Raw genomic sequence first — 26,016 nt, forward strand, 5'->3', positions numbered from 1 at the left:
TTGCCTTCACGGCTGGATCAACACTAGTGTGAGGAGGCAGGTGAGCCAGTCGGCCGGTTGCCGGTCAGAGTTCAGACTTGGGCAGCTAGGAGGGGAGCATGGGCAGGAAATGAGTGGACGGGTGTCTCCGGCGAGCCTTGTGACCCCGCCGTGGCTTCCCCCGCCCGTTCAGCGAAACAAACATCTGCCTGCCGCTGTGCTTCCAACGGAGGGAGGCGTACGTGTTGTAGCCGTTCTCCTCAATGCGCTCCTTGAACTTGCAGCTCGGGTTGTACTTCACCTGTGATCAGAGGGAGGAAGACGGAGAGGTTTAAGAGGCTATTCCTGATGTGCTGGATTAGGCCAGTTTCCAATAAGTGCACAAAGGTTAATGTCTGTTGTTGCAGTAAAGGATTTCCCAGGTGTGTGTAATTTATAGTTTTTGCTTCAAGTATTTCGCTGGTTTGTCTTTTTGAAGCCACAATGGAAGTTTTTAGTCTACAATTAAAGGCTTGGTTCACCCCAAAAAACATTATGTTCTTCACATTGGGGTTTCACGATATCCACCTCTCATTTTCCATAAACCAAATACAGTTTATGTCAGTCAACTTTGTTTGTGCTGCTCAATTTATTTAAGAAATAAAAACCTCAAAGCAACATGTCCTTCCAGAAACAATGTTCTGATTACTTGGAATAAGCTACAGGCCCCGATCACTGAAAGCTGATCACTGACTGGATCACATGGAGTTCTGTGAAATATCCTGAGTAACTGGGACATTGTTACTGGAATGAAATGTTGCTATTTTTCAATGCCATCCTTTCAGGGTTTCAGTTGCAGGAACAAAGCTCAAACCCCCCAAAATACCACACATTTAAACACAAATATTGAGAATAATTTGGGTGAACAGAACAGGTAACGCGCTCAAAGTAATTAGAATGAACAAAGTTGGGAATAAAACCAACCTTTTTCAAAATGTAATGTTATGTTCTATCAAATATCTCTTTTCTGATTAAGAATAGAATAGAAATGTACTTTATTCATCCCCAAGGGGAAATTTGTCTGTGGCAGCAGCAAACAGGGTTACACAATAAAATAAAATATTGGGTATGGAAAATGCACACTATATACAACATAATAAAATAACAGAGCAGGACCTATTAACTTTAAGAAAACAAAGTAATAAAAATGCACAGTATGTACACTGAATAGAATTGTATTAAGTTAACTAAGTAGGAAAACAAAATAATAATAAAAAAGAGCTTAAGAGCTTTCTATTCAGGTATATTAATCTGTGAAGGTAATCCAACAGTCAGCAAAGCCACGTTTGAGTCTTGAAAGATATTGTAGTGAAAAGAGGTTCTGCTGCATTCCCTTTTCCAGATCGTAATCGTGCGGCCGTAATGAGGCCCTGTCTGTGATAGCATCAGGGTAGTATGAGCCCGGCGTGATTCACCTGCCTTTTTTGTTATTGTGGGAGCATTCAGGCCCGGGTCTTCAGATCTGCTTATGTCTTATTTACTGTGTTCGCTTGTTGACGGCACTTCTCTTATCACTGCTGCTGATAAGAGGACTGCTGTCCAAGATATAAGTACATGAGCTAGACACCACACACCTCAGGTCTGATGTGCGGCTGGTTATAACAAAGAGAGGTGATTACTTTCGAAAGCTTGCTGTGTGAAACATCAATTGGCAGATGGCACGCGAAGACTTTTAAAGGAGCCCAGCTGGCTTTTTGTCATTGCTGGTCTGGTGTCTTCTCTCTGCTATTTATTTTGACAGTGGAACAAGCCAACTCAAGCTGCAGGTATCGTCAGCCGTGGCCCAGGTGTACAGCCATGATTGATTGCGGCACTCTGACCTTTTCTCTGGACTTTCCAGCAGAAGATTCCCTTTACTGCCGCAGAATCCAGCATGTTTGGGTAGGCACTCATTTGGGACCCCTATACATACCTCCCCTACCCTCACCACCCTCCTCCCTTTCCCAGCCCTCCCATCTTGACCTGCAGAAACAATGTTGCCGGGTTGTATACGCACCGATCCAAAGAGCGTGCCTTTCTTGGACATAGCTAAGTACAGCCCGGTGCTGACAGATTTGATGGCAACAACTCCCACACTGACAGATCGGATTTCCATCAGGCCTGGAAAATAAAAGAGGGAACAAGAGTCTGGGTTAGAAACATGTAGCTTTTGGGAGTTTCCCCATCAAAAGCCACTCTATCATTAGCGATTAGAATACCAGACAGACATATGCTCTGGGGGGAGCCAAGGACAAGAGAAAACAGCACACGGATTCACATGACATGCCCAACGGCTCGGAAGAGCTCCCTTTGTGAGAAGACCAGTTGAGTTTGGAGCGTCTCGCTCAAAAGGTTGAGATTTGATCATATCAGAAAAGGCGGGAGTTTATTAAAGCTTAATTCAATAGCTTAATCTGTACACCCCGGTCTCGGACTACATCCTGAGATGCACCAAATTTGTAACATGCACTTCTGCAGCACACACATACAGTGTCTGAGCCTGCACAGTGTCATTCTGCCTCACTGCCTGCATCCGTTCAAGCCTCCTAGCTCCAGATGTGACACTCCACCCTGATGATGCCCAGTTTTGACACTCCACCCTGATGATGCCCAGTTTTGTTTACTGAGGGACACAAAACCCGGGCCTGCCGGCCACTTAAGCAGCCTCTCCAACTCACTTCACCCCGCGAAAAAAGCTGGCAAGCTTGTGGCCTAATTGTTTCCTCTGGGCTCTGATTGCAAACAAGTCCCATGTGGCTCCCTCTTGATCTGTTTTTTGTCCGCATGCAAAAATAACGGCACACAGCCATTGTCATGGCTACGACAGGGAGATGTTTTGGAGATGACCTGAAGGCTTACCGCATGGTTCTGAATAGCAGCTAATTGCTGGTGATGAAGCTCTCTTTTGGATCATGTTTTTTTTTTTTCTGGCTTAAATCGCCCACTTACACCTTCAAAAGCGCCCTGATGCGGCCTGCTATCTCACCAGGCCACGGAATCTTCTTTTTACACCCCTGAAAACCACGTCTGTGCAAAGAAAACATGCAATGTTGCTGCTCAAACACGAGGCACTGTGAGATATTTGTAGAAAAGGGGATTGTTGGCTTTGGAAAGATGCTGTAAACAAAGTACCAGATCAAGGTGTTGAAGGACAGGGTGGCGCAAAGCTGGTAGGAAATGAAGTAGTCATAAAAGCAGCAGTGGGCCACTGGTCTGGGTACCCAACTGACCAAACCCCAGCTGCTTTGGTACAACAGCGAAGTCTTGTTCACGGCAGTGACTGAGTTCCTGAGCAGTCTCGCTGGTTAAACCTGTCCAGCAATGACATATAAACGCTCCCCTCAGGGGTCCCGATAACCAAGATGACATTATTTGTCTGTGTCTGCCAGAACTGTCATATTTCTGTGTGATGATGTCCACGCAATGTTGCCGATGCCGACTTTTCTCAATGAGCACATCTGAAGGGCTCCAAAACTTAAAGAAATATACATCTGCTGCTCCCATCATTCTAAACACGCAACTATCTCCAACTGTTTTTTTATTCTTTTTTTTTTTTAGCTCTGCTCCCCAGTGGTGCTTAGTGGTGCTTGAGGTCATCTACTTCAGGCACGAGGAAGTACAAAGAGTAAAAAGGAGGAAAACCATGAGGAAGGTAAACAAACACAAACTCCTTTTGAGTGTCTTTCTTCTCTGACAGGGCCGTGTAAACGAAGCCCTCTATCCGCTCGCCACAGCTGCGGGGAAGGAGGGAATGCCTCCGTCGAGTCCGTCCAGGTACCAGCCCAGCTGCACCCCTATCATTCCTGCCTCTGATCCTCCGAGGAAACGTGAACACTTTGATGGCAGCCTCCTCTTTACGAGCTGTGTTTACAAACACCGGGTGCGCTACGGTGGCACCTGGAGCGTGCAAGGGACTCGTAAGCAATTAGCCGAGGCCCCGGCTGGTGATTGGAGCGCTGCAAGGGTTTATGGGGGATTAGTGCAAGCCAATGAAAACCGCTGGTGCCTGTAAGTGGTGCCAGCCATTATTTGCTGGTTTGAGTTTCCAGGCACAGTAGGTGTGTTGGAAGGGATGTTTGTCACATCTGAGACATTGCAAAGAGTTGTTCGTGAACAGTTCAAGTTTCAAATTAGAAGAAGAAAAAAAAAGCGTTAAAGCTGGAAAATAGTCTTGAAGAAATGTATTTTTAAAATTTGAGGGGTCCCTCTGGCTGACATCTGTAATGATTTTGTGAAGCACTTCAACAAATCTCTACAGCACATTAAATACTTTCTCTCCTATCGTCTCACAGGTAGCCTTCATGTCATTTCATTCATACATGCTGGTGTAGCAGCCAGCAGACACAAAAGATCTGAGCACATGAAATGGGGATTTCACATTGTCTCGAGGAATCACTCGGGCTCTGGACGCTTGACCACACATCTATAAAGACCAGTTAGATCCATATAACTCACAGTCCCCCCTTTGAAAAGTCACTCCATTGTGTTGAAAGCCTGAGAAATCAGAGTGAGGTATTTCAAGCTATTAGAGGGTTTTCCTAACTGCTGAAATCCAAATGTCACTTTACTGGAAGGAAAGGCTGTATGACGGAATCAATTCTAAGTATTCATTTTTAACTGGAACTATTACATTTTTTCTTTTATCATTTATCATTTGTTTTTGATTGTTGGAATCCTAAAACTATTAATTGTGGCTTTTAGGCCCCTGCAAACCAACTTAAATTTAGATTGGACAAATGAATACGTCTAACAGTGTGCAGTTTGAAGTGCAGTGTGGGGATAATCCTCTCTTTACACCCTGTTAATAACGTGTGGTCTGGTCTAAATTGTTAAGAACTTTTAACACAAACGGGCAGGAATATATAGTTTGCTCCAATAAAATTACCTTTTTTCTGCCGTAATAGTTGAGTGTTTAGAGAGAATTAAATCATTTTTTAAGCTGTGAATAATTTTCATTCAAGAACAGTTTCAAACCTTTTGAACCAAATCACAATTAAAAAGAAGAGAGAGAAAGAACGCAGACAAATTCATTCTTTGTCCCTGAGTTGCATTGGAAAGTGAAGGTCACTCCTGCTCCGCGTTCTGCTGAGCAAGTATCAACTGATGGCCCGATTGAGCTCATGAAAAAGGTCATTTTGGCTTCCCACTTGCAATTGGCAAGATCTCTTAACCTTTGACATGTTTTGGCTGGGACTGTCAATAAGCTCAAGCTGCCATTACAAGCAAATCCTGCACTATACATGTCTAGTCAACTGTGGACTTGCCATTTATTTCTCCTCTATGGGATTTTTAAAAGCATAGAAAAAGTCTTTGACCCAGTTTTTTTTTTTTTTTACTTTCTTCTCTTTCCGTCCCCCATTTTTTGGACGTTAGCCCAACGTCAGATCATTCAAGCCTTTTCTGACTTTGAAAAAAAAAAAAGAAAAAAAAAAGGCAGAAAGGAAAGAGAGAGACACTCTCACGGGGTTCCCTTTTGTCAGACTCATGGTATGGGGGAGGAGGAGGGAGCGAGTACAGGGTGAAGGTGCTGGTAATAAGATGGGGGTCTCGGTGGTGGGGGCAGGCGCTTCCAATGGCTGCTGCCCCCGAATAAGTCTTTGTTACTCACCTGAGAGGTGAAGAGCTAGACAAGCTAGACATTAATGACCACGGGTTTTGAATGGGGCTCTACAAAAGTGTGGCAAAATGGTTCCTTTCATCACAAATTTGAAGCAGAAAAGAGTGAAAGATTTTTCCTGCTCCTTTCCTCCCCGTCTTCTTTTTTTTATTGCTTTTCTCAGGTCTTTAATTTCTTGGGTTGCCCCCTTGAGCAGCCCTCCATGGCTCAGTGCTCGACCAGAGCGGAGCCTGGGAATCTTGGAGTTCCCGCTGTGCTCCTGCCCTTGATTGACATACCTTTTCAATTATTTCACAGTTTGCTTGCTTTTTAAACGAAGAGGGCCCTGTTGTTTTTTTCCTTCTGCCCTCCTTTTCAAAACACAAGCTTTTCATGTCGGGTCTGGGCTGCCGGGCCTAATGGCTGTGACCAGCACCTTTGATCTGCCATGACCCCCTTGAAGGGTCTGGTACTGGGCGAAGCAGCCGCCTGTGTGTATCGGCACAGACAAAGGCTGCATCACTCACCATTGCTTTAAACACCTTGAGATATTACCATGAGAACAGGCGCTCTAGTGGAGGCCATCACAGGTGGTGTGATGTGGAAACTTGGACATTAACCCTTGAATGTACAGTAAAATACTAAACAAATGACTTGTGGAGACAGGTTGGTTTTGATTGCTTAATTCCCAAAGGGAAATGTGCAACCTGCAAACAATGTCTGTGTTCGCGTATTTATGCAACTTTGGCTCATGGACACCACAGCGCTCTCTAATACCTTCGGGGTTGATACCGTTTTACATTGATATCCAAGCAAACCTGCGTGGTGGTAATTTCTGATTAACAACATCAAGACGAGTTTTGTCTTCCTGTAAGTTTAACTCAGCATCTGCAGATGAACTCACGCCGCAGTCCAATGAATGAGCTGCATGAATGAGCACAGGAGGTGTCAGCTGCATCCGAACATTTTTGTAACGTTCTGAAACTGACAGTCGGACAGTCACAGCCAATTTGCGCAGGTTTGAGCTTCGCTCTCGGAGTGTGTCTGCACTCGGTTCCATTTTTACTCTTTGCTTCAGCCCGTTGTTCCCACTAAAAATGCCGTTTTTCTCACCCCAATGCTGAGTTTTTATCCAAAAATGTTAAGTCTTCCAAACACTGGATGTGTTGCAAAGCGATGACATAAAGTACCCAGTGGGGATTGTGGTATTGCTGTGTGTTAACCTTTGGCCACTTCTAACTGTCTCTGTGATCAGTCATCTGGTTGTCAATACACTACAACTTCATCATCATCATTCACCTGTATTTATGCTTTTTGTCAGAAGACGTCACAATAATTGAACAACTAAAAAAGAGGAAGGAGACAATTAGCTTTTCTATTGTGCGGGTGGTTCCCTGATTATGGGTCCCTTATTATGTGACTTATCTGAATATGCTGATCATAAAAAGAGGATCTGTCGTGGACCAGTTTTACCTGCAGTCTGAAAAGCAGCCAAGAAACACAAGCAACGATTGCACACTGCCCTTTCATTTAGTAGTCCATAAAGCATAATCATGACATTGATTTGGGGCAGAGGCCATTGTTTATTCCCTGACAACATAATGTTGAGCAACAAAAAACTGATTATGGCCCTTAGCATGTGGTGAAGAAGTGTATCAGCACAAGAATAACTGCTTCGGTGTCAGTGGCCTTCAGTTTCAAACCGTGGCGGAAGAAGTATTCAGTAAAATGTTCCCTGTCAGTGTTTAACCAGGCTGTTTCTGGATTAATACTACTGCTGTGTATGTTACATTTGTAGATGTTAAAGGTTGCGCTAATTTGAACTACTCTACATACTGTTAAGTTGTTTAATTGACAGCAATGCATCATATTCTGTAAGATCATCATTTGTTTGTAGCACCACTGTCCTGGGAGAACCACGTATCTATAAAAAGTCAACCTCAGAAAAACAACCCTGTTGCATCTTATAGCTGACCCAAGAGACCCGACACGTGATTTTCACTGTCCAGGAAATGTTGTCAGACAAATGTACAAAAATACAATATTTCCGGAGAGTGGAGTAGAAATATAAAGCTTCATAAAATGGAAATACTACGAGTAAAATCGCTTGAATTTGAGTACTGAACTTGGTTGAATGTACGCTGTCTGAGAGATGCAATCAAAATGAAACAATGACTTTAAACTAGGACTGATGGAGAAACCTTTGTGCTACTGAAAGAATAAATCTCTGCTGTCTGGCACGTGATACTGGATGAGTGATGATCTCATTGCCGCGAGTGGGCTGATATGAAACCTGATCTTCAATTTGTTGTGGAATATGACAGAGAGGTAGTTTACGGGAAACACTGTGTTCTGCACTGAAATAGTTTGAATATTGATGTGTATTCCTCTCTCTTAGAAAGAGGATGTAAAATCATTGGAAGCAGCCCTGCTAGGTTCGTTGTGAAGATGTACACTAGTATTTATAGTGACAATTGAATGACAGCAAAGTTTTTTTTACTATTAGGTGTTTAAGAAGGTTTATTGGTTTGACTTGGACTCTGAAGAACCACTTGAAAGCAAAAATGTGAGCATTTTCATGTTTTTGGAGTGTATATGTATGGTCCTTTACATGCCTCGCTCAAATCACGTAGGGGCAGGTCAGGTCAGGGAGGCACAGACAGGAACAACACTGATCAGCCCCACACGGACTATTAGTTGAAACCAGAGGATAGAGTCGAATCACAACACATATACAAAACACACCCGAACTGAGTCAAAGGCAAGAGTAAACACGATCCTCCTGATGAACCAAGACTTCAGGGGATGACTGGGAGTCTCTCCTGGTAAAGTATACTCTATCAACCGAACTTTTGACCCCCTGGGACAAATCCGTCCCACACAGCCCTTGATTAGCAGATGGTGAGGAATTCCCCAGATCATGTTTTGTTTAAAAAAAAAAAGAGAAGTAACTTCTGGTTCAACACGGGACACAACCACCAGTCTCCTGGTAGAAAGACCTGCGTATGACCCAACCATCCAACTCGTCCTCTTTCTCCTTAAAGCAGCCTCTGATTCAAATAAGCCGAGAGCAACGCCATTTTTTAAAACCAGGCTGACTGGGTGCACCAGGTTGCACGTGAGTGGAAAGGACATCTGTAACTTGGTGGTCATCTATGTGCTTTTTATGCACACTTGTACTATAAATAGTCAACAGTAATATTGACCAGAGAGGTGGTGTTTTGGGCGCACAGCAACACATTAGACTGGACTGCTTGACAAGCAAAACCTTGTGAGCACGGAGGACTTTTGGCCACACCCCAACCAGAGAGCAGGTGTTTTACATCTGCTTTTAAAGGCAAAAGTACCTGCTTTGACATGACTGATTTGGGTGCCACAATGATTTTCTGCCCTATATCTTAAATAACATTGTAAATTAGGTCATCGTTGATTAAATTACTATTTGTGCTCGGACTTTTGAAGGATATAACTATTCAATTTATAAGCAGTTGCACATTGCAGGTTTACTCCCCAATTTAGATGTTTTCACCTGGTTCCTTTTTTACAAATTTGTATTAGGGTCACATAATGTTTCATAGACATAGTGATGAAATGATGCCATTTATTTATGTTCGAATAAGTGATCAGGCTCAAAATAAATATGATGCAATGCCTTTCTTGGTTTATTGGACCGACAAGTTCTGGACAGCAGTATACATTTTAGTCTCTTTAAAGGAGTTGTGACTGCCACTCTGAGAGCTCAACTGTTCCAGCAGAGGATTTGTGCTTTGCTGTGTGTGTGTGTGTGTGTGCGTGTGTGTCATGTGCAATTTTAAGTGTGTTTGTGAGTGTGTGTTGCAGAGCAGCTGTCGATCTAGAGGCAGTTCCTCCCTCCCTTTCTACAAACTGTACCTGTCTTTCTCTCCTTCCTCCTGTCTCCCATCTGCCAGCTTGCCTTTCACTGCCCGTCTGTCCCTCACGTCTCCTCTGTCCTACCTCTTTGGTCTCTCTGTCCCACAGTCTGCTTGGGTCAGCCCTCCTCTCCCTCCCTGCCGGTCGGCGGACATGCATCATACCTATCAACTCTCAAAGGACTGGGATGATTTATTCATCCCTATAACAGCTATGAAATATGTCTGCAGCTAGCTGAGCTGAGCTGAGCTGAGCTGGGCTGGATTTATCACACACACACACATATACACAAAAAAACACAGAACACACCACTTGCAGTTACAAATCTCAGGTTTTTTTAACAGCGAGAACCAAACAAGGAAGATAATAAAATCTAGAAAATGTCATCACGATAACCAGTGATGAAATGAAAATCAAATTAACTGCGCTGCACTCTCATCACCCACAACATTATTCAAAGCAGCCAACGCATCCTCCTATACAACGCTTCATGGGATATCTTACGAAAAGTTATTTTTCGTGCGTTCCCCTATGAATGTGTTGTTTGGGGAAACCAAATCAGGTGGTTAGGTTTGTGAAAAGATTGTGTTTTGGGTAAAAATATGTTTGAACTACTTTGTTAAGTTTAGTCAACAAAACAATTTGTTTAGGATTTGTAAAAGATTGTGGTTTGGGTTAAAATAAATAACTATGTTACGTATCTTACAGAGGTCGTGTTATTTAAGTACGTTAGTTACATTACAAAAGTAAGGTAAAATAAGTGAAGATTGTCTTTTGGTTTCTTACGAGACATCGAGAGACAGCCTGAGTCTGTTCGACCTATCTATCCATCCATCCTTCCATCCTTCCATCTATCATCCATCCATCCATCCATCCATCATTCCATCCATCCATCCATCCTTCCACCCCAACCTCCTTCCGATGTGGAATTTGTCACTCTTTATACTACGTCACCTGACTTCCTTAGAGGCAGACCTGGTTCATGATTACGTGGGTTATATTTGAATTACGGCGCATTACCTTTCTACGGTATAAGTACACATAGTGGGTGAGAACAGCCTGAAGCAGCACATTCAAGCCAATATGCAGAGTAATTCAGTTCCTGAAATGAGCTCAGACTGTCTGGGAGTCTGAACAGTGTTTCTCTTGCCAAATTTAGCTCTGAATTCCTGGACAGAGATGAATCCTTCAACTCGACTCATGTTTGATCAAACTAAATGTATAAATTACATAATTAAAGTATCATCAAAGGAAATAAGAAACAGGATTATTTTTTGCGCCTTTTTCTTTTTTCTCGCACACTTGAACTTTCACAGGTCTAAACATGCCGTCACTCTCAATCACTCTGTACGCACGGTGTGCCTGTGTGCATGTGTGCCGCCATTTAGATATGACTGTGTCCAATGGCTTCTATTCCTTGAGGAAGTAGGGCGCAAAAACGACATGTGCTTGTGTGCGTATTTCTGTGAGTACTTTCCCTTGCATGTGGCCCGCCCCATCAAAGAAACAAGGACGAAGGATAGAAAGGACAGGAAGAAAGGAGAGAAAAGACTAGCAGAGGGCTGGTCTTCCCTGCCCACATATCACTTGCTGTTCCCACATTCCACTAAAATCTCTGGAGGGATGAGAGTCGAGATGAGACGGATAAGATTATTTTTCTCCTGTCTTTTCAATCTCTGTCCATGTTCAATGGCCGTAGCGTTTTGTTCAGCGTTGGTTTTATTTTTATCACTAGCATTAGTGTTATTATAATTTTGCAGGTCGCATAAGGGAACATCCTCCATTGACAGTAATATTCTCTCATCCATCCATGACTCTCTCGTCCCCTTGACCGAGGTCAATAGCTGCTTTGCTTTAACTTTACGTCAAAGAATTCTGTATGTCTGCTCCTCTTGCAGCTCTGCAGCACTGGGGATATAAATCTATTCTGTTATAGAAGAGCAAATGTCATCCATGAAGAAACACCTCAGCACAAACTACAAAAGCAAATCTGGAAACAATTTGAAGTGCAGTCTCTTAGAGTTGTGTGCGCAGGCTGGTCTTCGGCCAGTTCCCCCTGCCTGCCAGACGAAGCCACTGAGGGAGGTGTAAAGCAGAGACAATCTTCTCCTCTTTTTTTTTTAAGCCATGTGAACAAGCCACATGGTGGTGATCTGCTGAAAGCTGACTCCCGCACTCCCTCGGCCCCAGCCCAGGCCGCAAGGGGTGACATTCTCTCACACACAATCCAGGGGCCGGTCCTCTTTCAGGACTCGCAAGCGGCCCTGTTACCCCCACCCTTTCATACGGGGCTGCTGGGAGAAGTACTCCAGGGATTAGCCCAGCCAGGTCTTTCAAAGGCCATTAGAGCAAATTACAGGTATCCCGTTACCAGTGCGCTGGGACAGGCCAGGTGAGGGGCGCAGAGGCCAGGCGGGAGAGCAGGGGTCAGCTTGGGACAAAAAGACAAGGCCACCCTGGGCCCCACTCTATCGGAGTGTCTGCCTGGCTCCACAAACTGGTAGGCCCGCATCTATGAATGGCTCACTTGATGGGACCTCAGAGACATTGTCTCACCACCGTAACTTTAGCCTTTTTTTTTCTTAGTACCCCTCCTACAAACCCCCACTACTCACTCTCCCCACCCCTTTCTCGTCTTTCGATTGATGCGGGCATGGCTTTGCCCAGATAACCGATCACACAGAAACTACTATAAAACATGAGAAAAATCCAATGAAATACGACACAAGGCATGTGTCATATCGACCGCGGTATTGAGAGAATGATCTAAATGCTGCAAACACTCACGGCCTGGTTGTGCGCCACACAAAAATCCCTGCCTTGGGCCAGAGATTTCGTTTGAATTGCATTAACCATTTCTGCTTCAAACCTAAATTTGAAATGTAATTGCAACCACACAACCATTAATGTGTGCTCTGTCAATGTATCAGTACGCTGCAGGCATCGTGAGGCTGATGCTGTTGATAACGTTGTGGAGATGGCCACTGGGAGTTCCGCATCCTGCCATTTTCCTTTCTCTAGACTGCTTGCACACACTCTCGGCCCGCACGCACATGCCTCTTGGCGACTTGCGCCGGCCACACACACGCAAATACACACACGCACGACTCGGCCAATCCCAACCGGTGGATGACAATCTAGTGAAGGAGTTGCGGAAGTGTTTCATTAGCCAATTACCGCTGGTAGATAAAGCCCGCGTTCCCACAGTCCGCGAGGCCGGGGGTCAAATGTGACCAATTACCCTCCATCCCCTCACAGGACAGATTAGTCTGTCTGATTTATCCCCAGACAGACTGACCCAATACTCTAGAATCACCACCCACATCTGGATATATCTGTGTACACATGTGTGTGCCTCTTCAGCTGTATGTGTTTGAACAATTTCACTGTTCAAAATCACGGCTTATACAGGCAGTGAACCTGAGAAAGTGATACTATCGGGCACTAAATACTAGTACAAAGACGAGAATTTTGTGAAAAACAATGGCAAGGCTCAGGTCAAAGATTCTGGCAGTACTGGAATCTCTTCTACCACACACACAGTCCCCATCAAACAGTGATTAGTGGATCTGCATGTCCTGTCAGCATGCACTCCACGGTAGTTACACCGCTGAACACTAACTTCCTTGGACATGCTAAGCTGTAATTGTATGCAATGGAACATCAGTCAGTTCATTAGGGACCTCCAGGACTGTAAATCAAATGGGAAAAGACCCTCCGCTGATCAAACCCCAAATTTACAAGCACGGTGGGGGCAAGCCAGCCAGAAAAGGTAACACTGGAGGACAACCTGGGGGAGTGTGCGAGTGGTGGGGTGGAGCGCTGCTGTAGTGAGGCTGAGGGATAGCAGAGGTGAAAAAGGTTAATGAAGCCCACGGTGCACTCCTCTGTGTCTGTGTGGTACAGAGGGGCCGCAGTCGTACCGACCAAGAGGCCTTTTCTTTAATCAAGGAGGGCAAACTGCCTCCAAATCATGCATCACATCCGTAACAGGCGAACAGCAAGCTATCAAAGGCTTCACAGATAGTTACAAACAGATCTGCCCGCCGAGAGCTTTGTGACTCACGGCTTCTGCAGTTTCCTGCACTTTGGTACGGAGGAGGGGCGGCTGGGACGACGGGATCCACATTAGACTGAGGTCATTCTCCTGTGCCACTTAATTGCAGTAAGCTGGTGTGTTGCATCTGTGGCTGGTTTGGTTGGCTGTCCAGACCCGACTCAGCCACCCTGAGTGGAAACATAATCAGGACGAAACAAAGGCCTTGTTTACAGTTTCCTACCATCATCTTCCCGGGTAGTTATCGAAGAGAATCCGCATCTGAGTCAAACCCGCATTCCCTGTCAGTTTTAACCACATTGAGTCTCTGCCCACATATGCTCTTTTATTTTTAGATTTATTTTTCCCTCCCTCTTCAGCAAAATTAACTCAGATCTTGCAGGTGATGATCGTGCAGGCTGCCTAGCTAAATTTGTGAAAGTATTCACTCATGCTGCATTCATCTCTCATCCAACTTGTAAATAGGGCTCACGTGAAACTCCAGGCTGTAATCACAACTGGGAAACGTTTATGTATTTGCAGGCTGAAAATCAAACAAAGATGGACGCCTCATATGTCCTAAAGTATTTTTAATTACAGTGTTGAAGATATTTTAACCAAAATTGTATGGATACAAACTACTGTACTAAGGGGCACTACACAAATTGTACACATGAAGCTTATTTTACTTGTCATGAGGAGTACTGCTCAGCTTGTGAAAGCTGTTGTACAATATCTTCTGTGGCGGGAGATTCCCAACTATCCAGTTGCATTATGGGAAAGGTAGGATCCTGTGTTTTTGGAGCTTGAACCATACTTTGGATTTAAACCCAGGATATCTGAGCCTTTGCTGCTTCGATTTTGACCATTCTTTGTTTAATATGTCTCTTGTGAGTCCCTCCCTGTATGTTTTCTTTATGTTCTCAGGACTGTGTCAATCCCGCCAGTTCCTTTGTCTTCCCTGGACGCCATCAAACAAACTGAATACAGGTCTTTTTTTGCAAGTAGTTCTGTATTCAACATTAGTCTGAAAACCCACCAAATCCAAGTTAGTTTGGAGAATACTGCCAACCATAAGTGCTCAGGTGTGGAGCGAGGTTCCAGTGACTGAGCACCAGGACACAGAATATTCCCTGTGGCCTGAGTTTGCCCCATATTTATATTATTAAAATGAGATGGGCACACAGGGAGGTGACAGAAGGCACAAGAGTGAAATCAGGGCCCTGTCAGAGCTGTCACTTGCTCCACTGGCCAAAGGGGCCTGACCCTAATCCTATCCACTGCAGGGGAGGAGACGGGGAAATGGAGACAGCAGGAGAGAGAGAGGCATGGTGATGGGTGGAAAGGGGCAGACAGACACAAAGAAAGAATCGAAAGGATGATAGTGAAAGATATGTGAATAGAAATAAATATACAAAGATAAATTGGGTACAGAGAGAGAGGGGCATGAGGTTGACATCAAACCAGCTTCTGGCAAAGATGAGATGAAAACCCGGTGTTTCACATGTGTTTGAATATTTCAATATTTTCTCTGCCCGCTCAGTTATGGGGGCAGAAAAGCGTGTTAAACCCACAAGCGTATCTTCCTGAATCACTCGAAAATAGATGAATGTTGTAGATGAATGTTATGATGTTACGTCCACTTTCTCAAGCTCTGAGAACTGAAGCAGTTTTCTCATATGAACTCCGGACAACGTCCACAGAATATGGTCTCACACTTCTTTACTGTTTCCCTTTCACACATGTAGCACACAACAGTTGATTGTCCGTGTTTCAGACGCGTTCTCATCTATTGGCCTCACGACTCGATTCAATCACGATTTGACCTGTCAACGATTCAAACGCACAACGATTCGAGATGCATCTCCATGCATCGCATCCTCAATTTTCCATATGACTGCACATGGATACTTTTTCATCAATTTAATAGAAGCAGACTGATACATCTGGTTGCAGTGCATGTGTGAAAGCGTCTTTAATCAGCCAGATAAAATGTCTAGTAACTGTTCAGCAAGAAGGAAGCAGCGTTCAAGACGAAGATCTCAGTGTGTCCACACAGGAGCGAGGCATGTTGTGGACTGCACTGTCCGACTTCAGCTGCATTACTGCAGTGCTTTTCGCCACCCTCTATGTTCTAATGACGAGCATGGACGTTCCAGACGGGAAAACACCCGTGTGCACACAAGCTTGCACATGTCAGCGTGCGCACAAACACACACACACACACACACACACGCATCGGAATTGAGTGCAAGGTAAAGTCTGGTTCATATTAGCCATTAAGGAGAGGAAGCGCACATCTTTTTCAGTTTAAGGTCCACTTCATGCTCCTGCAATGGCACAAGTATAAACACAGGCACATGCTTTCTAAAATGTACACACTCGTTCAAAGAGCCCTGACACGATACTCACATCCTGCTCGTGTTCGTTTAGCAAAATGGCCTCAGAGATAAAAAGCAGGTACGGGTGGATGTGTGTAATGCAGTTCAGAGAAGACGCTGTATGGTCTCAACCTGTTGGTATGCGCAGACCTGCATCGAAGTCGCTGTTTTTAGCCCTCCACATTTGCATTAATTATCCGACTCTCATGAAATGTATTTACAGTACGGGTTATTCAGAACAGACGGACTTCTCTGCTTCAATCTTGAAGTCACAGTCACACAATTTCTTGCTTTCACAAAATTGGCATCTAAATTCAAGACAAACTAAATATAACTTGTGTGATTTTTAAATCTAGCATTTTTAGTAATTTCAGATAGGTGAACCCTGTTCCCACCCAGGTGTCATTCCATATCGTGTGCATTTCTACATTGTGAGCCGTGTGTGTGAATTGTCTTTAAATAATAATAATATCTGCTCTCTTATTTATGGATTAAAATTTTAAAAAATGCCGTACGATCATAATTAACATTTTGAACTGCAGATTCTTTCATCTGTATTGAAACAGTCAGTCCTTTCTCACTTGAACTCAGTTCCTATATTCAGCTCTATTTACATATTCATGGTCTCATACTGTCTGGTAAACGTATTTAGCCGAGCTAGCGTCTCGGCTCTATGGCAGTGCCTGTCGGTTCATCACTTTGGTCCAGACTGAAATACCTCAGAAGCTATTGGATGGATAGTCATTAAAGTTGTGACGTCAAGTGACGTTGACGTTAACTTGACTGACTCACGACAAAATGTAAACTTTGCTTACTTACAACTATTGGATGGATTGCCATTAAATTCTGTAAAGACATTCATGGTGCCCAGGGGATGAATGCTAATGACTTTGGTGATCTGGGGAATTTTCTTCTAGCCATACCAGCTAGTCAAAGGTTTCACTTATTCTGTGAAATATCTCAACATCAACCACAGATGGGCGCGACATTTTGGTACAGACATTCGTGTTCCCCAGATGATGAATCCTAAGGACTTTGGTGATCACCTGACTTTTCTTCGAGCATCACTACCTGTTTACGATGAGCATTACAGCCTCACAGAGCAGCAAGCATGGCTGTAGACTCTTAGTCTTGTTTAAAAATCACATCAAATAATCAGAACTCGCACAGAAATACATGAGGTGATGTCTGCATGATAAGAAATGTTGGATCATGACAGGCTTTCTGGTGCTCAGTATCTTATCTACTGCACAATTCAGTGTGATCAGTTAAATACAGTAAATGTGTCATTTCCAGTTATGATCCTCAGTGTGATGCAGCTCCATTTCTCCACAGAGGTGTCATGATTAAACAGATTGCCATTCTATGACACATTGCCAGGAGCTGTAAACTAGATTTTTATGACTTAGTTGCCTGCCAGCAAGTCAATATTTAACTACACAGATTGATGAGCAGGTTGTGGTTGCTCTGCTTGCATGTGTGAGCTGGCTGAGATTAAAGTCTATTGAAAGTCCACGGAGTCCTCCCGTGTGCTGGCTTAAAGCTGCACAGGGAAAAACAAGGGCAAGGAGTACCAGATTCACCTGAACGTCACCTACAGAAAGAAGCGCCTGATTTGACTTCTTATTGCTTCCTTTATGATTTGGACCAAATCCTACAGGGACGGATTTCTGTCTTCAGGGCAACAGGTGCATTACATTCCAGCTATTATTGCTTCCTAGTCTTGGACTCCTCGTGATTTTAGCTTAGATTTGAACACCTTTAAACTCCTGTAGCTGTAGACGTATTTAAGGTTGCCAAGTTGTCGTCCAACGAACATTGTTCGATGGCGAACAATCAGTCCGTTCTTGTGGGAAAAAAAGACGGACAATATAGTATAATGCTTATTACAAAACCTCAATTTTGCTCTCTTACACTCTTAAATCATTTATTCATGTTCACACTATTTCTTCCTTCAAGTATTTAGAAATGGATATACTTGAACCCTGTATTCAGGTCTCATTCTCCGTCTTAAAGAAGCTTTTCAGAACATCAGTGCAAACACCTTTTATCAATGGCCTTAAGATCCAAGGAGCCGCTTACTGGCACTGTGAAGTCTTCCCTTTTGTGTTCCCTTCACACCCACAGGATGTCAAGAGCTGTGGGATGCTATAAAGGAATTGGCTGCTGGAGCCAAAGTCATACTCTATAAACCTGCTGATGAACCAGTAAATCCCAGAGAGGAGCCAGAGCCAGACTGGTAAAGGTTGTTAGCTACTAATTGCTACATTTCTAGAGCCCATTCATGATATCAAACCCTGGTGGCAGAAACCAGGGAACCTCGGCTAATTAGGGTGACACTGACACTCTTGTCCTGCAATGTTCCCAGGACAGCTATCATGTGTGTGTGTGTGTGAGAGCGAGAGACCGATTTGACATGCATGTTTAACATGCGTGCGTGTGCCAGTGATGTTTTATTTAGCTTTCGGCCTCTTGATACAAGACACAGCTGGCAAAGGGTCGATTTTCATTTGTCTCCCACAGGCCGAGGCCATGCACTGTCCTCATTGAAGGGATAACAAATGCGTGATTCGTGGGATTTTACCCTCCTGTTGGCATCCAAAATGTCCACGAATCCCGCTCTCAGTTGAGACGACCCGGAGGAAACCTTACATAATGCCTAATGAGCAACGGGAAGCGCTCCAGCACTCCTCCAGCCTTTAATTTCCACCTCAATACTGAGCAGAGCACGCCCCAGCCCTTCTCCTAGCCTCATTAACATGTGTATTCTCCAGATTCAAAACACCAAAGCGTTTCCTTCGGCCAGGTGCTTCCCTCTTTAGCCCCGCTAGCCCCCGGTGCTGTTGATCCAGTCACACGTCCCAGTCTGAGCTCTACAAGAATTCAAGGTGAGTCATGGTAAGGATGCAGAATGCCCAGGACAGAATAAACGTTCTTACACCTTTAAAATGGGAGACGGCACGCAACAGACATTTTGTAATGTCTGTCCCTCTTGGCATGTGTCTGCCATTGTCCCTAAATTGCAGCCTAGATAACACACGAGCTGGAGATGAAGAATAGTGGTGTTTTTGAGTCTCGCTTTATGTCAAAAGAACGGCTTAGTGTGCATAGATTATCTCCGATTTAAAATTATTTTGAAATCCAAGTGAAACGGAAGTTAGAGTGTATTTAGCTTCTGTGTCGTATTCCCCAGTGAAACTGGTGTACAGTTAAAAGACTAATTGATGATTGAAGATTGATTGATAGATGGATGTCATTGGTTGAAATTGGTTGTTACTAGCTCACTCAAGCACACATCATATTTAGTTTTAAAAAGATAACAGGGTTTTGATATAAAAATACGAAGAATTTTTTTTTGCATATGTTGTTCTAAAAGGGTTGAAGAGACATTTCTCATTACCTTTTGACTTTAAGTGTCTTCTGCTTTAGTATAATACAATGGTGAGTGCTTAACAAGAGCTTGAGAGTACTTTAATGTATAGGACTGTTCACAACTGGTACATAATGATCATATTTCCTGGGTATGAGGTATGATTGAATTAGTATTTACTCCCACACTTAAGTTCAGCTGACCCATAAATTAAACAGATTTTCAAATATGAACTCTTCCTCACTCGCATGTTCATTTTACTACTGTGTGTGCGGAGACAAACGTTCATCACTGTCTAACTGGTCAAACCTTTGAGGTGGATTTAGTCCTCTGTCTGCAGCACTCGTCCTGTCTTTTCCCATTTTTTAATTCAAGTCAGTCACTCCTTGGCGAGTGACAGTTTCCCCCGTCTAAAACAAGTTTGAATAATTTCCACAACATTTTTCAGCAGGGTGGAAGATTTTCTTCCCATGGGTCCCGGCCAAGTCAAATACACTCGTGAACTTGGAAAACTCTCACATCAAACAGCAAGATGTTGCACACCAAGGGAAATTTGGTGAACACAACACACCCTGGCTGTGAGTGTTGCCCGGCTGTAGAGCGCGGATGGAGCTTGTCTGGCCGCGGTGACTTCTGTGATCATAGCGGCGTGGTGAGGTGACCTTATTTCCTAAGGGTGAGCGGGGCTGTCGCTACCTGGAGGCTGCACAAACCTTTGAAGCCTTCAGCCACACACACACACACAAAATGTCACAGGCCATCCTTTTTTAAATGAGATGTAAAAAATGAAACATGAAATAAAATATACGCAGTGCGGCACGCCAAAAGGAAAAAATTGGAACGCGAAACCGAAAAAAGGGATGAAAATAGAAAACAAGCTTGTAATTGAAAACCATAAAATTTCAATGAGCCTTCACGTGAATTTGACTTTGGTGACCGTACAAGGAGCCCATTCCCCCGGTTCTCTACTCTCTATTTCGTACTGCTCCACTTAGCTTTATGATTTGCTGTTGCAATTGATCACGAAACGGTTGCTGGGCGTGCCCACACAGCTGTTGTGCTGCAGCGCTGTCTAATTAGCAGGCAATGACCGATGACCCAGGACAGGATATGATGCGTACCTGCCTGGAGCTTTTGTAAACACTTGGGTGTGTTTTTCCCCTCGGTCATTTTCTGCTTTGCCATAGGTCAAAAGGAAAACATGTCGGGGCCCTCCCCCTTTGGTCCCTCAAAGTACTGTAGAGTGTCTCGTCTTGTGGCACTTTCACCAAGTTATTTTTAGAAACTTGGATGATGGTTGTAGGTGGATCTATATTTAGAGCGTGTGGTTTCACAGGCTGTAGTCAGATAGTCGAGTCACGTACGTATCTTGTCTGATTACTATCTTTCTGGTTTGATTAACAAATAGATTGACGTGCCGCTAAGCATGAAACATGCTTGATTCTGAAAACAAATCAGGAGCAGATACCGGAAACTGTAGTGTGTGTGTGTTTGACGGTGGTTGACTGTGTACTTTTGACTGTGTGTGTTTGACTGAGTGTATGTTCATGTACATTTCCGTGTGAGTGCTCACAAAGCAGGGCATTTAATCTCTTATCTGTCCTTTGGTAATATCTGATAGGGCATTTTAATGAGTGCTGCACATCATTTTTGCATGTTATACTAGCAGCTTATCCCTCACAAACCCAAAGGCAAGACTGATAAACTGAAATGCAGTCATTTACCGTTTGTGTTTTGCATTTCTCTCTATCAACCCTGGCCAGCTCTGTCATCTCTCCGAGTCCTCCTCCCTCTCGCCTCTTCCCTCAGCTGTTCCATGCCCCTGCTCCGCTGGGATTGATACAATATTTTCCAACCCTCAATTAGCAGAGAGAGCCTGTTGACTAATTTTAACTGTTTTTGCACCTGAGAGGGAGCTGGGAGTTTGGGCTGGAAAAACTGAGTGGGGTGGAGGTGAGGGCCGGGGCCTGGGTGTAGCAGGCAGAGCTGTCAGGGCGTTATAGCTGTGTCGACAAGAGTGTGAGGGCGACACAGAGGACAGAGGAGAGGTCGGCCAGACTGCTGGGCAACGCTCCTGAAAGCTGCCCAGCAGGCTCAGGGCTGTCCTGAGCTCAGGTTAGTCTTGTACAAAACAATGGAAGAATGTGGAAATTATAATACAGGCCCAAACAATACGGTGTCTCCAACATTGTCTGTATTTGTCTGTGTGGGTATGTTTTTGCAAGAACGTGTCTCAAACTTTTTTTTAGGTTTTGCCTCAGATAGAACAGGAGTTCTCAACTTTTTGTAACTTCAAATTCTCAAGACAATTCAGAGGACCACCTTTCCAAATAAATGAGAAAAAAACATTACATGACAAAAAAAGGAGACAAAATAAACTGTAAATATGTGCTGTGTGTCAGCTGTAATGACCTAAATACATATTCTGCTTACCCTCACCTATCACTCCCTGCCATTATCAATCCAAATTTAACGTATTCAGGGTCATATTTCCTCACCACGTGCTTTGGAGCTTTTACTGGTGCAAGGTTGTCTCCAACATCACTCTTTTGTTTCAAAAGACGATCCGTTTTGTGTCCGTCTAATGTGAGGGGACGTTAGCTCGCTAACAGTTGCAAAAGACGTCAGTCTCTACCTGATGATGTGTCGTGGTTGGTTAACTACTTTGTTTGATATGCTGTGTTTTTATTTTATTTATTTGGATTCTTGTGCACATTTAGACACAGAAATAACTAGCTTTGTAAAATACCAAAAAATAAATGTCGTCAAACCATTTGTCAGTACTTCCGCGGCCCACTAGATGGCGGTCTGGGGTTCACCCGTGGGCCTCCACCCAGTGGTTGAGAATATCTGAGATAGAACCAAATATTTCAAAAGTATCTATAACATCCTAAACAAGAAATGACTCCTGTTTCCTGTGTGAGACTAATGGCGATGTTGCCCTCTGCGTCACTGCTCCTCTCATTAAATATGCACAACTTCCTGCTTGCCCTGCCACTCTAATCTATAGCATGCCCACCGTATCAGTATCAAGAACTTGTCTGGGTCAGGAGGCTTTAAGTCTGATTGAAAGCCTCCTCACGTGACGGCAGTAACGGTAGCCTCGCACAGAAACCGAGTGAGACCTCAAAACGGCCTTAAACCAGATCTGCCCCATTGTGAGGCGCAACCACAGACTGACCACAAGGTCCACATGACCGCTGGTTTGGCACAGTGCTCGGCTCCGAAACACACCCTCGCTGTGTGCGAGCGAGCAGATAGAATCGTTCTTTCCACCAAAGGAAATGAGAGGACGATGGCTAAAATGTATGAGGACATTATATTTGAGGGGACTGCACTTTTTTATATGTGCAGTCCAGAGCTACTGCAACCACCGAAGCATTAATAATGACAAGAAAAAGCACGAATGTCACAATCCTCAGCCCTCATGTTGCCGTATTGCAGCCACTATTCCAGCATGACCTCTCGGGTGTCAAATTCATGCAACGTTTGGGAGTGATATTTTATTATGGTAGCTGACAACTACCACTAATATCAAAGCATAATGTCCCAGCTTGGAGAAGCCCACAGGTTTGACTTTAATGTTGTAATAATTCATCTCAACTTGAATTTCTACCAGTGTGTGTGGTTTTAAAAGATCCTGCCAGGTGACTAATCCCGACAGGTGAACAAATGTCATCCAGACTGCAGCTTGGAGTTTATTGAAACAGTGGCAACAGACTGGCTGGCCTGTTAGCTGGACGCAGCAGCTGCTCCAGCCCCCAGTAGCCGTATGGAAAAACTCTGACTCACCCACTTGTATAAAAAGGCATTAACGAGCAAATGCATAAATATTACAGTCAAAGGCATAAACGTCTCTAAGGGCCATCCAGTCAGTCAGTCAGCCGGTGACTAATGGAGAGGGAGGTCAGATCGTGAGCAGAGGCGGCTCATCTGACCTGGTCATGCATCTGAAAGACGCCCATTGATGGACATGCTGAAGAGGCTCGGCTGCTGTTTGAGCGACCTCTTCTCAGGTGTCCCTGAAGCACGTTAGGCACAGACTATACAGAATAACCTATGGGTGTCTATGTAGAACTGCATTGACGCATGCTGGATACTTCACGTTGGGTATTGGTGCTAAGAGGCATGATTGTGGGGTGCAAGGAAGAGCCACAGCCTCTATGGAGAGTTACAGCCGTGTGCCCGATTGTCAGACAAATGTGACGGCAAACAGTAAGTTGCTCAGTGAAAGAAATCACAAATCCAATAGCAGGTTGCATGAGGCTTTAAAATGCAGCTTTGTTTTTACGTCTCATTGTTTATGACAAATCAAACTATGAATACACGTGAATCAGTGCGTGTATTCGTTGGAGGAATGTGTTCCCGTTTCCACCTGCTACTTACAATTGATGCATTTTCGTCACAGTTTTGACAAGTTAATCCCCGGTGAACCTGAAGCTTTTTTTTTTCCAAGCCCAGTTTGCATCGCCAACTGATGCTCAATGTCTCTCCTCAAGTCAGCTTTCTTGTGCCGGCTGTCCCACGAGGAGTCTAAATCCACACTAGGGTATTCCCTTCTTACCTAGCAACGCGCCTCTCATGCTCTAAACACAACACAAGTAGCTCAGCAGCAATGAAACCAAAGGATATCCCTATGAACTGCTATAAAAAGTGAACAGATAACAAAGTCCAGCCATAAAAAAATAAAGAGTGAGGGCGTCACAGGGCATCCTGTCCTCTCAGTGACACTCAACACACAATTAATGAACAGAACTTAGATGCACTTACTGTCTGGGTAGTTTTTCCGCCGAGTGCCGTCCACCTTGCCTGTTTTGTCAATACAGAGGAAGAACTTGTTGGCAGAGTAAAGTCGCCGTAGCCGGACGTCGCCCTCTAGGTGATTGTAACTGCGAGTGTGCCTCTCCAAAGTCCATGAGCAGTTGATGCCACTCGCCAGCACCTGAAGGGGCTCATGTCCAACCCCAGGAGGACAGGCCCCTGTGGCGGTGCCAGCGGTGACCAGCAGCAAGGTGAAGCATGCCAGGCAAAGGGAGGCCGCGCTGGGTAAGGGGAGAGTCCGCCCGGTGGAGGCTGCGGTGGTGGTGGTGGTGGCGGCGGCGGCGGCGGTGATGGTGGTGCTGCCAAGGGCAGGTTCAGGACAGAGATGAGCTACGGACGGCGTCCATCTGCACATGGTGGGTCAGACTCCCAAGGTGCACCTTGTGCAAGCTGTAGGCATGCTGATGATGGGGGAGATGTCCCGGCGGAGGGATGACAAGAGGGTGGGAGTCCTGAAGAGAGAAGGGAGATCCTCTGGATGTCACAGATGACCAATTCCCACCTCAGAGCTGACAGCAGGCCTTCCTACAGCGACACGCTTTCTCCAGTTGTCATCTTTTCGGTCTTGCTTTCGATTCTACTTGTCCGATCCTTTCGTGAAGTGTTTTATGAATCCACCTTTAAAAAGCTCCTCTTTAGTGTCGCTCCTTGTTTCTCTGGCTGTTCTCCTCCTTGGACTGAGGTCTTCTTTCCCGTACCACAGATAAAGTCCTGGGCTGTTTGAAGATGCGCATGTGTGTGTGTTTGTCTGTGTGTGTGTGTGTGTATATGTGTATTTTTGTGTTGTAAAGTGTGTGTGTGTGTGTGTGTTTGTGTGTGTGTGTGTGTGTGCACCTAGCGATGCACTACTCTTTCCAGCTGAATAGGAACAAGGTGCCTGTCTGAGCTGCTGACCCGTGGCTGAGAGGGAGTTGAATGAGGAGGGTTGGTGACTGACTGCGTGCGTGCGTGTGTGTGAGTGTGAGTGTGTGTGATACTGAGAGAAAGGGAGAGAGAAAGAGAGGGAGTGAGCGAGTAGAGGGAGAGAGCCGGTGTGTGTTTGCGACAGAGAGAGAGAGCTCGGCAGTGAGAGTGTGTGTCTGTGTGTCAGTGAGTGAGCGGCAGCCAGCGAGTGTGTGTCAGCTATAGCACGGGGCAGTGAAGCAGTAAGTGAATGGCCTCACGCTCAGTCAGTCAGTCCTCTCTTCTGTGGAGGCACCGGCTGAGTCGTCCTGCATTTTATCCTGGGCAGGGCCAGCATCTAGGGGGTTGAAAGAGAGAGGGGTGGGGTGGGGCCACCGCACTCATTCATAACCATTTTGAACAAATGAGGAAAGCCCGCATAGAGCACCGTCCCCTTTCTTTTTTCTATTCTCTCTCTCTCTCCGAGAAGTTTATTCTGTGAGAAACAAGTCATTTGCTTTTCACCTGAAGATTTTATTATCCTCTTCTTCTTTTTTATTTTCTTCGTCACGGACACCTGGAAAGACTTACATCTGCTTTGCCCATCCCAGAACCTCTGCTGTCTCCCCTTCATGTGAACAGTGAAGCATTTTGCAACACGGCCAAATCAGCTCCATTACTGTCCAGTGAACCAGCTCGGAGACTGGGTTTTTTTGACACCTTCACTCTCTTTTCTTCTCTCTGGCCACATGTGGCAAATTAAGGGAGCCTTTTTTCTTTTTGGCCGCTGCTGGTTTGAATCATCAAGCAGTCGGAAACACAGAGCAGGTTGCAGGAGTGTCTGCAGAGTTAGTCCAGATGAAGCCTGAGAGACTTTCTGATCACCTGTGTTAATATTTCAATGGAACACCTTCTCTGATCTTTGCCATTTAAATTGGGGGAGCAGGACGGAAATGAAGAACACCTTTTATTGTGACTTCCCACACTCTTGTCTGTTTTTTACAAGCCGTGTAATGAACCTGATTAGGGCAAGAAAGCCCAT

General features: G+C 44.7%; 1 protein-coding gene across 1 annotated transcript; it reads right to left on the reverse strand.

Moving 5' to 3' along the window:
* Positions 1-85: 85 nt before the first annotated feature.
* fgf22 (fibroblast growth factor 22) lies at positions 86-24,447 on the reverse strand (the record flags this gene model as incomplete). Its single annotated transcript, XM_079266884.1, has 3 exons — positions 86-280; positions 2,015-2,118; positions 24,042-24,447. The coding sequence occupies 3 exons, from the start codon at positions 24,445-24,447 to the stop codon at positions 86-88; spliced, it is 705 nt and encodes a 234-aa protein (XP_079123010.1).
* Positions 24,448-26,016: the final 1,569 nt, after the last annotated feature.

Source organism: Melanostigma gelatinosum (genome assembly GCF_949748355.1).
Source record: "Melanostigma gelatinosum genome assembly, chromosome: 4".
In the NCBI taxonomy this organism is placed as follows: Eukaryota; Metazoa; Chordata; class Actinopteri; order Perciformes; family Zoarcidae; genus Melanostigma; species Melanostigma gelatinosum.